Raw genomic sequence first — 16,411 nt, forward strand, 5'->3', positions numbered from 1 at the left:
ACACTTGGAGTAGGTGCAGGAGAGACGTGTTGAACTTTACCTTGACATTTCTTTATCAGTGCTAAAAACTAGAATGCTGCTAAGGACCTGACGTATTTCCACCCCCACCCTCCAAATTCAGATGTTGGGCCCAGTGGGATGTTACTTGAAGGTAAAAGCTTTGGGACATAGTAAGGTCCCGATGGTGGATCCCTTGTGATTTTAATCAGTGTCCTTTATAAGATTAGAAACAAGAAAAGTGGACTCTTCCATGAGAGCTTACCACAAGCTGGGGTAAACGAGAAAGGGGACCGTCACCAGCATAAGAACAGCTGCCACTTCCATCTTGCACATCTCAACCTCCAGAACTGGGGGAAATAAACTTGTATTCTTTAATCCAGGCAGACTAAACCATTTGTTAGGGCAGCTCACACCGATTAAAATGATGGTCAAATCTTACCTTGGGGAAAAGTAAAGGCAACCCTGTATTTTAAGTTTTCAGTGGTTATTTGAGTGCCAGCATTGGTTTACATTAGCTGCCCTAGACCGTCAGTAGAGTCTTCACAGAAATTAATGGTGGCTGCCAATGCAGAAAGACGATCTTGTTCCAAAGGAGCTGTGTCTTTTTTTTTAATCCTTTCTTTCTGTTACTGGTTTTAAATAATGTTTCTGACAAGATTCTGCTTCTCTTTCTGTCAACTGTCAGTGCACAGGTATTGGGCATTATTTGTGGGGCTGTAAATACATTACATGAAAAAATAATGAGTCCTTACCAAGTCGGGAGCAGTGCCTCCAGACACTTTTACCTAACAGGATTTATGTAGGTCCGGGAACGAAGTTTCGGAAACTTCCAAATGGAAATCCTGGATCATAAAATAAACTCTCTGCCAGATCAGACTTTGGTATAGCCCCTGGACACATTTCCCTTTTGCTTGTAATATGGAAGTTAGAAAACGCTTTTTTATGTTCGACTTAAATTGTTTAGTTAATGGTCTAAGAATAACTCTAGGGAGCACCCCTCAGCATAGCATGCCATTACTCCATTCTCCGACTGAATTTGATGTATCTATTGTGTTCTCGCTGCAGAACCTTGTCCCTGGAATTAATCATCCCCTCTACTAGCTAGAAATGGTAGACATTTAATAGATATACTTACATCAGTCAATTTAATGATTCTCATTGTCTAGGGGTTGAAATAAACTTATCACACTAATGTTAAAATATAATTGATGTTCATACTTATTTCAAGTTTTCCAGGTTTGACTCTCCTCCCTGCCTGGAGAGGCTAATTTAGTTTAATCTCTCTCTCTCTCTCTCCTCCCCTCCCCCTGTGTGCTCTCTCTCTCTCTCTCTCTCTCTCTCTCTCTCTCTCTCTCTCTCTCTCTCTCTCTCTCTCTCTCTCTCCCTTGCTCTCGCTCTCATCTTTCTATCAGGGCCCTGGAACTCAAGTGCCTCTCCTGGTTGAGACACAATTGTCAGCCTAAACAATTTTTTGTATCATTTACTATAGTACAGCTTAAGAAAGCCTCCTGACTTCTGTTTCCTTAAGAGGGACTATTTTGTCGCCATAGTAGGATCATGCAGGTTAATACCACCTGAGGTATCTCTGGAAGCCTGGCAGTTGAAAATAGTAGGATTCTGACATGGCTGTGGTATAAGTCACTGGGCAAAGAACCAGGCAAGTCATCTGAACTGATAGCAGAAGCTCAAGGCCAAAGTGGTGGCTTGCCATAAGGAGGAGGAAGATGAGAGAGAGGAGAGGAGGAGGAGGGGGAGGAGGAGGGAGGGGGGAGGGGGAGGAGGAGGAGGATCACCCAGTCAGGCAGCAAACAAAGTTGCAGTAAATAAGCTCTACACAGACCTGAGTTATAATCAGTGAGTTTTGGTCTCTGTTTTGTTTGCAGCTCTTTGAATTCATGAACTTCCTGGCTGAGAATGTCATCTTCTGCTACATGGGCCTGGCTCTGTTCACCTTCCAGAATCACATTTTTAATGCTCTTTTTATACTCGGAGCCTTTGTATCCTTTGAAGAAAAAAAAACAAAACAAAACAGAAAAAACGTTCAAATCTTTTTTTTTCTAGTAGGACTTTGAAAACATCAGAGGCATTAACATGGCAGGTGTACTTTCAACATCAGAAGCACTATGTGCATGCAAGTTTCTCTCCAACAAATGACACCTTCTGGGACTGTGGAGTTAGCTCAGCCAGTGAAGTGTTTGTCACACAGACATGAGGATCGCAGTTCAACCCCAGAACCTTAAAAAAAAAAAAAAAAAAAGCCAGCCAAGGTGAAACATGCTTATAATGCCAGTTCTGGAGAGGCAGGACTTACTGGCCAGCCAACATAGTAAGTTACATGCATACACATATGCACACACACATGGAGAGAGAGAGAGAGAGAGAGAGACAGAGAGAGAGAGAGAGAGAGAGAGAGAGAGAGAGAGAGAGAGAGAGAGAGAGAGAGAGAGAGAGAGAGAGAGAGAGAGATCATTTCCTCCCTCCCTAGACCCCACTCTTAATACAGAGGCTTGGGTAGGAGGGCCTTTCCCGGTGGAGCATGTATCTATCCAAAAGGACACTGAACAATTACCACGGTCCCCTAAGATTAGCCCACAGCTATATTGTCTGCCCTGCTTGGAAAACGGGAAGATGCCTCCAGGGGGGTGCTTGCCATCTTCCTGTCCCCCAACATTCACCTGAATTTGGGTGTCAGTCTCTCCCCTGGATTCTGCCGAACTCCCAAATTTCATCCTCAACCTAGATCATAGAAGAAGAAAGCTGTCTGACTCCACATCTCTTCATCCTGTCATGGACAGGCTAGAACTGACAGGCCACCAAGGAGGGAGCGAGGACAACAGCAGAGGGGGGAAGTCTCTGGCTGAGGTGTCAGTAGAGGTTCACTTATGAGACTTGGGCTTTACGGAAGTCTCTTGAAGTAGCAGCTGTATTATGCATGTGTTGCCAGTCAGCTCCTCTCAGAATTAAACCCACCACATGCGAAAGGTAAGCAAGCTTGCTGGAAACAGGCACATAAACTGCTGGGAAGCGAGACAGAAACCACCGGTAGAAATATCCTTTCCAGAGTGCTGGTGGGAAAGATAACACTGTGGCATCAGGGCGCCACTGCCTCGGAGCTTGCAGCCAAATCACGGCAACGTAAACGCGATGAGAAAATTTAGTAATTGAAATGGCATCTCAGTACCAACTTTCAGCCAAGCATGTGTTCAAAGAAAGGCAGGATTTCATGCCATTCTGGGGAGGAATTGACATTGAACGATGAATTTGGTGAGCGAGTTAGACACAGATGAGTTGTCGTGTTTATCCGTGTTTTCTGAGTCATATCGTCGAGAAGCGAGTGGACGTGATATCTGAGCTTGCTCAGTCAGCCCCTCTACAGCAGTGTTTTCCTCAGTGTGGCCCATCAGCTAGCAATTTTTGTCGCCAGAGCCTGCAACATCTACCCTCTCTCCTTCCTCCTGAACCTGGGCAGAAAACAGAAGATCCCCTGGAACTTCCAGCACATGATGATGTTTTCAGGTATGTGGACTCACCGCCCATCCATGCATCCGGTCTCCCCACTTCTGCAGAGCACGGAAAGCCATGGGGGACCCGGAGCAATTGCAGACCTTAGACCCAGCACTTGTCCCTCAGTGCCGAGTAAGTAGGGAAGTTAAAGGGAATTTGCTGGTGTGACCTTGTGTATCTGACCAGAAATGAGTCTCAGCTGAGCGCTGGACTTCCTCTGACCAATCAGAGCAATTTCCATATTGAGGAATTTCATTACCATTCTCTATTGCCTGTTCCAGTATACAGGGTTGAATGGTATCGTCCTGCTCCGTGTGCCTTTACCATCCATGCAGGGCTCTGGAAACGTCCCACGGTCACCACAGAAGCTAATCAGATCTACATGGGCTCAGTTATTAGTTGCAAAAACATGCTAATTGAGCACCAGCAGGTGCCCAGGAGTGGTTGCGGGCTCTGTCTGCTGGAAGCACTGGTCTCCTCTCCCAGGCACTGCGTGTTCTCATTGCTAAGACGTGGATGGAGGCTCTTTTCCAGGAGAGAATACAGTAAATGACTTGGTTGACCACTGAACTATTCTAGGAGATTGCAGTTGCTTTCCATTCAATTATCTTTCCCCAATTGGAGACAGAATTCAGACCGTCTATGTACCTTCTTTGTGTGTGTGCGCTTAGAATTCACTTAGAGCAGTTCATTGGTGGGTCCATGACATTAATGTGGGGAAAAAACCCAAAACCTGGCATCATAGCAGTGCCAAGGCAGTTGGGGCACATAAGGAAATATGAAAAAAAAGTAAGAAAAACCAACATTTATTGATATGTACTGCTTGCTGCTTATAATTCACCAGTCCTAGAAAGCTAATATTAAGTTGTTTCATGCATAGGGTGTCTAACAGCTTAAGTAATTGAGCCAAGAACAAATTTTCAAATCTAGATGTCACCTCAATGCCAGCCAGGTCTTTTGAAATTCACATTTTAAAAATTATTTTATAATTTTATGTGTGTGGGTATTTTGTCTGCATGTGTCTGTACATCAGATGTGTGCTCAGTCCTACAAAGGCCAGAAGAGGATATTGGAGGCCCTGAGGCTGGAGTTATAGGCAGTGATGAGCTGCCTTGAGGGTGCTGGGAATTGCATCCATGCCCTCCAGAAGAGCAGCCAATGCTCTTAACCACTAAGCCATTCCCCCCACCCCAAAATTTCAGTCTTTAAGGTAGTTGTGGGAATAGGCTTGTTCTTTTCTCAATTCTATGCTAGTGTGGCCACAGAGCACTCAGTGCAGCTCCCAAGGTTGAAATAAGTTGTCTTATCAAATACAGGCACATGGAGATCCTTCTGTATCCTTCACAGGGCTCAGGCAGGGATTCCCAACACTTCGAGACAAGCTATGGTGAGAGAGTCATAAAGAAGATGAGGTGTCAAATTGACCTTGATCTGTGACTTAAGGCAAAATTGAACCTCAACAATGAATTGACTACTACTTGTGTCTCTTTATTTATTTTTTAATGACCCAAGAAGTTTAATTATGATACATACATGAGCCTAAGTGGAGGATAATTTACTGGAGTATGGGAAGTTTATCAGTGGTACACGCCAGCAGTCATTGGCAGTATAATCCCTCAGTGGGGAAGGTAGGATCTAATCAACCCCTTGGCATAGGGTCTGATGAACCCACACTTAGCAAAATGATGATGGTCCCGTCTTACGTGGATCTTGTACAGGTTCATGTGAGCAATAGCTATGTCAGGTCAAGAAGACATACAACACTTTCTCCCAACTGCTGGCTCTTACATTCTTTCTGCTCTTTCTTTCATGACATTTCCTGAGCATGAAGGGACTGACTTAGGTGTTCCATTAGGGACATTATTCCACTGAGAGTCATGCCAGCACTCTAAGTAGTTCTGGGTCTGTGCAATATCTGCAGCTCAGGGTCAAAAGAAGAAGCTTCTCTGGAAAAGGCTGAGAACAGCACTAATATCTGGATGTGTGTGTGTGTGTGTGTGTGTAGTTTGATACAATGTCCATTTAGCAAAACAACAGAAACAGGTTACCCACCAGAACTTTTGACCATAGGCCTCCTCAATCTCTCTGTCCCCTGCTACTAGGAGGGTCAGCTCCCCATATCCTCCATGTAGCCTACCTTGTTGCAGCTCTCCAGCTTGTCTCACTGATGCCCCCCACCCTCAGTTTCCCTTTTCTCTCCAAGCCCTCTAACCTTTCCTCCCTACTCTCCCTACGTCTGAACCCCGCCCCCATTTACCTCCGTACACCCTCTCCCACCCAGTTCCCTCTCTACTTCCACTGTCTCTTCCATTTCCCGTCTGAGTGAGATTAAGGAGGGCCTTCCTTGGGCCTCCTTGTTACTTAGCTTCTTTGGGTCCATTATTTGTAGTATGGTTATATTTTAATATATGGCTAATATCCACTTATAACTGAGTACATACCATGTGTATCTTTTTTGGATCTCAATTACCTCCCTCAGAATGATCCTTAAAGTTCTACCTATTTGTCTGCAAATTTCAAGATTTTCCTTGTTTTTAATAGCTGAGTAGTATTCCATTGTGTAAATGTACCATATTGTCTTTATCCATTATTTGGTTGAGGGACATCTAGGTTGTTTCCATTTTCTGGCTATTATGATAAAGAAGCTATGAACATAGTTGAGCAAATGTCCATGAGGTGGAGCATCTTTTGGGTATATTCCCAGAAGTGGTTTAGCTGAATCCTGAGGTAGAATTATTCCCAATTTTCTGAGAACAGACCAGATTGATTTCCTTAGGGGTTGTGCATATTTGCACTCCCATCAGCAATGGAAAAATGTTCTCCTTTCTCTATAGCCTCCCTAGCATGTGCTGTCACTTGAGTTTTTGATCTTTTAGCCTTTTCTGACAGGTGTAAATGGGAATCTCAGAGTCATTTTGATTTGCATTTCCTTGATGACTAATGACATTGAACATTTCTTTATGTGCTTCTCTGCCATTGAAGAGTTCTCTGTTGAGAATCCTCTGTTTAACTTTGTACTCTATTTTTAATTGGATTTTTTTGAGTTTTTGATGTTTACTTTCTTGAGTCCTTTATATATTTTGGATATGAGCACTTTGTCAGATGTAGGGTTGGCAAAAATATTTTCCCAATCTGTAGGCTGCTGTTTGTTCTATTGACAGTGTCCTTGGCCTTATAGAAGCTTTTCAGTTTCATGAGGTTGAATTTATTAATTGGGTGTTCTGTTCAGGAAGTTGTCCCCTATGCCAATGAGTTCAAGGCTGCTTCCGCCTTTATCTTCTGATAGATTTAGTGTTTCTTGTTTTATGTTGAGGTCCTTGATCCCCTTGGACTTCAGTTTTATGAAGGGTGGTAAATAGGGATCTATTTGCATTTTTCTACATGCAGACATCCAGTTAGACTAGTACCATTTGTTGAAGATGATTTATTTCTTATATTGTATGGTTTTGGCTTCTTTGTAAAATATCAAGTGTCTGTAGGTGTATAGGTTTATTTCTGGGTCTTTGATCATTGTTTAACCAGTCTGTTTCTCTGCCGATACCATGCAGTTTTTATTCCTAATGCTCTGTAGTACAGCTTGAAGTCAAGGAAGAAGATAACTCTAGAAGTTCTTTTATTGTATAGAATTGTTTTAGCTAATCTGGGTTTTTATTTTTCCATATGAAGTTGAGAATTGTTCTTTCAAGGTCTGTGAAGAACTATGTTAGCATTTTGATGAGAATTTCATGGAATCTATAACTGCTTTTGGTAAGACAGCCAATTTTACTGTGTTAATCCTTCCTATCCATGAGCATGGGAGATCTTTCCATCCTCTTATCTCTTCTTCAATTTCTTTTTTCAGACACATGAGGTTCTTGTCATATAGGTCTTTCACTTGCTTGGTTAATGTTAGGGCATGATGTTTTGTATTATTTGTGGCTATTATGAATGGTGTGGTTTCCCTAATTTCTTTTTCATCCTGTTTATCATTAATATACAGGAGGACTACTGATTTTTAAAAGTTAATTTAGAGGCTCTAGAAGTCGTAGCGGCCTATAGAGAATTGGTAGACTCTGCGAGAAACTAGAGTGGACAACACGAAGAGGCTTAATCTATTCCGGTTGCAACATGTCCTCTCTAAGTTGAGATACCCTTGGAGTAGGTGCCGGAGAGGACGTGTTGAACTTACCTTGACATTTCTATCAGTCTAAAAAAACCTAGAATGCTGCGAAGGAACCTGACGTATCCACCCCCACCCTGCTCTAATATCGTTCAGATGTTGCGTGCTTCCAGTGGGAGTCTCGCATTCTCTTTTTCTCCCCTGTAATTAGTAGCAGCGTAGATAATACACGCATTTGGGACATAGTAATTTTTTTCCCTTTTCCCCCCTTGTCGGTTCCCGGTGTGGTGGATCCACCTGGTAGTTGATCTTTATCTAGTGATGTTTTTATAAGATAGAAACAAAGAAAAAGTGGACTCTTCCATGAGCATACACAAGCTGGTGGGGGCTAAACGAGAGCAAGGGGACCGTCAAAGCAAAGAACAGCTGCCACTTCCATATTGCACACTAAACCTCAGCAGAAACTGGGGAGCGATAGATAAACTTGTATTCTTGGAGACGGTAGATAAATCCTAGTGTTCAGGGAATACTACCATTGTAGGGCACCCACCGATAAAATGATGGACACATAACTTGATGAAGAGGAAATACGTAGGCAAAACCCTGTATTTTAAGTTTTTCAGTGGTTATTTAGTAGTGCCAGCATTGGTTACTATTAGATGCCCTAGACCTTACACGTCTAGAGTCTCACAGAAATAATGGTTGGCTGCCAATGCAGAAAGCGATCTTGTTCCAAAACGGAGCCTGTGTCTTTTTTTTTAATCTTTTTTTCTGTTACTGGCTTTTTTTAAAATGTTTCTGCAAGATCTGCTTCTCTTTCTGTCAACTGTCAGTGCAAAGGTCTGTGGCATTTATTTGTTGGGCTTTGTAAATAATTATATGAAAAATAATCACTGAGTCCTTTACCAAGTCGGGAGCAGTGCCCCAGACACTTTTACACAAAGGATTTATGTGGTCAGGGGGTGGGTAACGAAGTTTGGCGGAAACTTCCAACTGGAAATCTCTGGGATCATAACATAAACTCTCTAGACAGCATAGACTTTGGTATAGGCCCCTGGACACATTTCCCTTTGCTTGTAATAGGGAAGTTAGAAAAACTTTGGAGGCGTTGACCTTTTATGTGTCGACTACTCTTAAATTTTTAGTTAATGGTAAGATATAACTTAGGCGAACCCCCTTCAGCCATAGCATTGCATTACTCCATTCTCCGCGACTGAATTTGATTATATTATGTGTTCTCGTCTGAGAGAACCTTTGTCCCCTGGAATTAATCATCCCACTCTACTAGCTAGAAATGGATTAGACATTTTAATCTAATTTATTACTTACATCAGGCAATTAATGAGTCTCATGGTCTGGGGTTGAATGTTAATAAAACTTATTCACACTTAATGTTAAACTATAATGCTGTTCATACTTATATTCAAGTTTTACAGGTTGTGACATACTTCCTGCATGGAGAGGCTTAATTGAGTTTATATATCTATCTACTCTGCTTTCCTCCCTCCAACAGGCTGATGTCGCTCTCTCTTCGTCTTCTATCTCTCTCTCTCTCTCATCTCTCTCTCTCTCTCTCTCTCTCTCTCTCTACGTCCTATTCTCTATCAGGGCCCCTGGAATCAAGTGCCTCTCCTTTGATGACACAATTGTCAGCCTAAACAATTTTTTGTTCATACATAGTACAGCTTAACGAATTAGCCTCCTGACTCTGTTTCCTTAAGAGGGACATTTTGTCGCCTAGTAGGATCATGCAGTTTATCCTCACCTGAGGTCATCTCTGAAGCCGGGCAAGTTGAAACGTAGTAGGATTCTGACATGGCGTGTGGTATTATAAGTCACATGGCAAAGAACCAGGAATTCCATTCTTGAATGATAGCAGAAGAAGCTCAAGGCCAAAGTGGGGCTTGCCATATAGGAGGAGGGAGGAAAGATGCGGAGAGAGGAGGGAGGACGGAGGGGGAGAGGAGCGGGGGGGGGGAGTGGGTAGGACGGAGGAGGATCCACCCAGTCAGAAGGCAAACAAACGTTGGGTGCAAGTATAATAAGCTCACTTACACAAGACCTTTGATGTTATAATCAGTGAGTGTGTGGTCGTTGTTTTGTTCGCCGCTCTTTGGAATTCAGAATGTCCTGGCTGGAATGTCATTTCGCTACATGGGCCGGTCTGTTCACCTCCAGAACACTTTTTAAGCTCTTTTATACTCGGGGCCGCTTTGTCATCCTTTGAAGAAAAAAACAAAACAAAACAGAAAAAACTTCACAATCTTTTTTTTTCTAGTGGACTTTGAAAACCATCGAGAGCATTTAAACATGGCAGGTGTCTATTCAAATTCCGAAGCCACTCGTGTGCATTGCGTTTCTCTCCAAACAAATGAACCTTCTGGGACTGTGGAGTTAGCGCAGCCCGTGAAGTGTTGTCCACACAGAATGAGGATGCGCGTTTCACCCCCAGACTTAAAAACAAAACAACACAAAAAAGCCAGCCAAGGTTGAAAATGCTTATAATGCAGTTCTGGAAGCAGGCAGGACTTATGGCCAGCCCAAATAGTAAGTACATGCCTAAACAATGCACACACATGGAAGAGAGAGTGACGAGAGGTGAAGAGAGCGGGGAGAGAGGAGAGAGGGAGAGAGAGACTCGAGAGGAGAGTGAGCGTGAGAGAGTGAGAGCAGGGGTAGAGAGAGGAGAGAAGGAGAGGAGGAGTCGAGGTAGGAGAGAGGAGAGGAGAGGATTGAGCGAGAGGAGGAGAGAGAGCTTGATGAGAGGCGAGAGTGAGAGAGAGAGATATTTTCTTCCCCTCCCTAGACCCCACTCTTAATACAGAGGCTTGGGTAGGAGGCCTTTCCCGGTGGGAGCATGTATCTATCCAAAAGGACCTGAACACTACCACGGGTCCCTAAGATTAGCCCACACTATATTGTGCCCTGCTTGAAAAACGGGAAGATGCCTCCCAGGGGGGTGCTTGCCATTCTCTGCCCCACACTCACCTGAATTTGGGTCGTCATCTCTCCCTCGGGCATTCTGCCGAACTCCCAAATTTCCTATTACCAACCTAGATCTAGTAGAAAGAAGAAGCTGTCTGCTCCACATCTTCTTATCGTCCATTGGCGGCTAGAAATGACAGGCCACCCAAGGAGGGCACGGAGGACAAACCGCAGAGGGGGGAGGAGTCTCTGGCTGACGGTGTCCAGTAGAGGTTACTTAGCGACATTGGGCTTTACGAGAAGTCTCTTGAAACGTAGCAGCTGCTATCTGCATGTGTTGACCAGCTCGCTCCTCTCAGACTTTCACAACCCACCACATGCGAAAGTAAGCAAGCTTCTGGAACAAACAGGCACTAAACTGCTGGGGAGGAAGCTGAGGGACCAGAAAACACGGTGAAATGTTCTGTAAAATATCCTTTCCAGAGTGCTGGTGGGAAAAGATAAAACGTGGCATCAGGGCGCCACTGCCTGGAGCTTGCAAGCCAAATTCACGGCAACGTAAACGCGATGAGGGAAAATTTAGTTACTTGAAATGGCATCTCGTACCAATGTAGCAAGCATGTGTTCAAAGAAAGCCGGATTTCATGCCCTTCTGGGGAGGACTTGACATTGAACGATGAATTTGGTGAGCGAGTTAGACACAGATGGTTGTCGTGTTTATCCGTGTTCTTACTGAGTCATATCGTCGAGACGCGGGTGACGTGATATCTGAGGCTTGCCAGTCAGCCCCTCTAACAGCCAGTGTTTTCCTCATTGTGGCCCATCAGCTAGCAATTTTGTGTCGCCAGGGGAGCCTGCAACCCTCCCTTCTCCTTCCTCCTGAGAACCTGGGGCAAAGAAAAAGGAAAGACAGAGAAGCTCCCCTGGAACTCCAGCACATGTGATGTTTTAGCGTATGTTGACTACCCCATCAGCATCCGGTCTCCCCACGTGCAGAGACGGTAAAGCCATGGGGGACCCGGAGCAACATTGCCAGACTTGACCAGCAATTGTCCCTCCAGTGCCGAGTATACGTAGGGAGTAAAGGGAATTTGCTGGTTGTGACCTGTTATCTGACCAGAACGAATGTCTCAGCTGACGTGACTGGACCGTCTCCTTCTGACCAATCAGAGGCAATTTCCTATTGAGGAATTTCATTACCATTGCTCTATGCTGGTTCCGTTATACAGGGTTGAAATGGTACGTTCCTGCTCCGTGTGCCTTACCATCACATGCAGGGCTCTAGGACAACGTACCACGGTCACCCAAGAACGCATAATAGATCTACATGGCTCAGTTATTAGTTGCAAAAACATGTCTAATGAGCACCAGCAGGTGCCCAGGGAGTGGTTGGGGCTCTGTGCTGGAAAGCACTCGTCTCCTCTCACCAGGCACTGCGTGTTCTCATTGCTAAGACGGGATGGGAGGTCCTTTTCAGGCAGAGCAATACCAGTAAAGACTTGGTTTGACCACTGACACTATTTAGGAGATTGCCGTGCTTCCTTCAATTATCTCTCCCCAATGGCGCACAGTATTCGGACGTTATGTCCTTTTGGTGTGTGCCGCTATGAATTCATCTTACGAGCAGTTTCATTGGTGGGTCATGACCTAATGTGGGAAAAAAAAACCCCAAAACCTGGCATCATAGCAGTGCCAAGCAGTTCGGTGGCACATCAAGGAAATATGCAAAAAAAGTAAGAAAAACCACATACATTTATATTGTACTGTCGATGCTTTTATAATTCACCAGTCCTAGAAAGCTAATCATACTTGTGTTCCATGCATAGGGTGTCTAACACGCTTAAGTAATGAGCCAAGCAACACAATTTTCAAATCTATAGGTCACCTCAAATGCCAGCCAGGTCTTTTGAAATTCACATTTTCAAATATTTTAATTTATGTGGTGGGTGATGTTCTTTGGCAATGTGTCTGTACATAGATGTGTGCTCAGTCCTACAAAGGCCCAGAAGAGGATAATTGGAGGCCCTGATGGGCTGGAGATATAGGCAGTGATGAGCGCCTTGAGCGGTGCTGGGAATGCACTGCCTCCAGAAGAGCAGCCAATGCTCTGAACCACTAAGCCATTCCCCCCACTCCCAAAATTTCAGTCTTTAAGAGTAGTTGTGGGACTAGGCTTGTTCTTTTTCAATTCTATGCTGTGTGGCCACAGAGCACTCAGTTGCAGCTCCCAAGGTTGAAAAAGTGTCTTATCAACTACGGCACATGGAGACCTTCTGTATCCTTCCCAGGGCTCAGCAAGATCCCAACACTTCGAGACACGTCTAGGTGAGAGAGTTCATATAGAAGGATGCGGTGTCCACAATTGCTTGATCTGTGACTTAAGGCAAAAATAATCCTCAACAAGAATTGACTACTACTTGTGTCTCTTTATTATTTTTTAAGACCCATAACCAACTGAGCTCTCCTGATGGCACACAAGAATCCTTTATAACATATGGTCATCTTTCTAAGCATGCAGGTTATTTGTCAACCTGACACAGAGTCACCTAGGGACAGGGAAACTCTGGTGAGGAATTGCTTCCATCAAAAAAAGCCTGTGAACATGTCTGTGGGGCATTTTATTAATTAGTAATAGATGTGGAAGGGCTCAGCCCATGGTGCACAGTGCTACCCATGGCCAGGTGGTCCTGGGCGGTATCAAAAATATGCCAAGAAACAGCATTCCTCTATGATCTTGATTCAGTTCCTGTCTCCAGGTTCCTGCTTTGGGTTCTTGATCTGATTTCCTCAATAATGGACTGTGACAGGGAAGTCTAAGCCAAATTAAAAGTATTTCCTCCTCAAGTTGGTATTGGTCAGTGTTTTATTACAACTATGAAAAGCAAATCTAACACAATTAAGTAAAAAATATTTATGAAAATCAATATATTATTGTCTTGTTTTAAGTCTTAATTTCTAATGTACAGAGAATTGAAGGGGAATTTATACTGTGTAAGTTACTCCAAACTTGATAGAAAAACATTGCACATTGTCTCTCTGGTATTAAAACTAAGACAAAGATAGCCTTGGTGCCATATATACTCCATACTGTAATAGGGGTCTTGACAATTGTAATGACATGTTATCAACAAATACAAAGAATGCCAAAATCATTGTCTATAAAAGAAAACAATCAAAATTACTCTTATTTGAAAACAACATGGTTTTTAAAGTCTAAACAATCTACCAATACAGTATGAAAGTTATTACACTAATAGGGCCCTAAATAAAATATGTTTAAAATTAAATATATGCACATGTATATGAATCTAGCAATAAGCAATTAGAAAGTGAACTCAGATATATATTTTGCTTACAATAGCAACAAATCACATAATAGTTGTAAATGTAAACAAAGGTGACCGAAATATTCATACATAAGTTATGAAAGAAATTAAAGAAGTTCAAAGTAATGATAAAGGTAGAGTGTTCATGGATTGATTGCAAGTTCCAAAGCTATAAAGAGTTTATCCACATTAATATAAAACTTCAAAGCATTTCCAACTAAAATATCACTATGCTGTTTTGTTCAAATTGCCAAGATTTGCCTGAATTCAAATGTCAAAAGGCAAAAATGTGAATGAATACAAAAACATAAAAGAAAGAAAAAGCCTAAGCGTTGGCAGGAATGTACAGCCAATGGAACCACTGGTGGTTGTGTGAGTTGGTACCACCATCTGGGGAGACCTGCATGGCACTCCATCCCAATAATTCTTCGGAAAGGCAAACATATAATAGCAAAACTCATCATTGCTCTGAACTAAACAGCACAAATGTCCGCCTATACTAGTATAAATGAGTAGATTGTGAAATATTACTATAATAAAATTTTAACCACTATATACAAAGTGAAGGATCTCTCAAATATTCTATTGAATAATAAATGATAAAGTGGGCATATTGTCTTATTTTGTCCATATGAAACCAGAACGAAGAACGGGAAAACACAATTAGTAATGGTGTACGTTCTAATAGCTATCCTAGTGAGGAGATATGACACGAACAGGGAATAAGGCTGACCATGGGTGCAGGCAATCAGTTTTAAAAATTTAAGTCAGTGCCATGTGATTTATGTGCCATGTATAAATTTCTGAACAATTAAGGATCAATACCATTAATTTACATATGTGGAATCAAGAAAATTCTGAGTAACATAGAGCATGGGATCAGGCCAGCTCTATGAACTATTGTAATGCATTGTGGATCAATGTTACTTAAGACTGGGAGTCATGCATAACAGGCATCAGAGGGAGCAAAGAAACAGACCCTGAAAAAACTTAAGAGCAAAGTGTAAGTTTTATGCTGTGTATGTACACAGATGGCTATAATGTGTAGTATTAGGTTCCAATAAGCCGGGTAGATCAATCAAATTAAATTCTAACATTATCAAAGGGAAGAAAATCTGTCAAACCACAACCCAAAGTAAAATGAAAAGTAAAAGCTCCCATCATCTCAATTAATAACAGAAAGAACAGACGTGTCCTGTAGGCCTTGTTCTCCCTTTGAGGTGAGTGGTACTGGGAAAGAATAATAGACTTCCTTATATCTTAAAAAGGGTCAGGAAGTTGACCCCATACCTTTTAGAGCAGAAAGGAGCTTGAGTTTTTTTTTTTTTTTTTTTTGCTTTGGGAGAAGGTGGATAAAAGCTTAAATAGAACGGCCTAGAGTTCAGTTTCCCTCTAGGCCACTTCCCCGGTGATCACAAATGGCCGTGGGTGTCTCCTGGCAGCATCCTTCTGACTGGATGAGAACTCCAGGCAGCGGTAGCACTTTGTTCAAAAGCCTGTGAATTGCTTTGGCTCCGAATATACCATACCCATTTTGACTCAAACATGATGTGTAGAGAAATGCATGGATCTCTATGCTCTACAGCCAAGCTAGAGAGGCTCTAGAAGTCGTAGAGGCTATAGAGAATATGGTAGACTCTAGAGAGAAACTAGAGTGACAACACAGAAGAGGCTTAATCTATTCCTGGTTGCAACATGTCCTCTCTAAGGTGAGATACACTGGAGTAGGTGCAGGAGAGACGTGTTGAACTTTACCTTGACATTTCTTTATCAGTGCTAAAAACTAGAATGCTGCTAAGGACCTGACGTATTCACCCCCACCCTCCAAATTCAGATGTTGGGCCCAGTGGGATGTACTTGAAGGTAAAAGCTTTGGGACATAGTAAGGTCCCGATGGTGGATCCCTTGTGATTTAATCAGTGTCCTTTATAAGATTAGAAACAAGAAAAGTGGACTCCTCCATGAGAGCTTACCACAAGCTGGGGTAAACGAGAAAGGGGACCGTCACCGCATAAGAACAGCTGCCACTTCATCTTGCACATCTCAACCTCCAGAACTGGGGGAAATAAACTTGTATTCTTTAATCCAGGCACGACTAAACCATTTGTTAGGGCAGCTCACACCGATTAAAATGATGGTCAAATCTTACCTTGGGGAAAAGTAAAGGCAACCCTGTATTTTAAGTTTTCAGTGGTTATTTGAGTGCCAGCATTGGTTTACATTAGCTGCCCTAGACCGTCAGTAGAGTCTTCACAGAAATTAATGGTGGCTGCCAATGCAGAAAGACGATCTTGTTCCAAAGGAGCTGTGTCTTTTTTTTTAATCCTTTCTTTCTGTTACTGGTTTTAAATAATGTTTCTGACAAGATTCTGCTTCTCTTCTGTCAACTGTCAGTGCACAGGTATTGGGCATTATTTGTGGGGCTGTAAATACATTACATGAAAAATAATGAGTCCTTACCAAGTCGGGAGCAGTGCCTCCAGACACTTTTACCTAACAGGATTTATGTAGGTCCGGGAACGAAGTTTCGGAAACTTCCAAATGGAAATCCTGGATC

The 16,411-nt window shown here is 42.8% G+C and overlaps 1 protein-coding gene across 1 annotated transcript in view; it reads left to right on the top strand.

The window, feature by feature from the left end:
* Window positions 1–16,411, top strand: part of Slc9a9 (solute carrier family 9 member A9) — a 565,142-nt gene that overhangs the window by 326,063 nt on the left and 222,668 nt on the right. The window contains exons 10-11 of the mRNA XM_051140492.1: window positions 1,884–1,997; window positions 3,405–3,516. Coding sequence (XP_050996449.1) covers window positions 1,884–1,997; window positions 3,405–3,516 — 226 coding nt within the window. The remainder of the gene's footprint in view (window positions 1–1,883; window positions 1,998–3,404; window positions 3,517–16,411) is intronic.

The sequence above is a fragment of the Acomys russatus genome, chromosome 32 (assembly GCF_903995435.1).
Source record: "Acomys russatus chromosome 32, mAcoRus1.1, whole genome shotgun sequence".
Taxonomy (NCBI): Eukaryota; Metazoa; Chordata; class Mammalia; order Rodentia; family Muridae; genus Acomys; species Acomys russatus.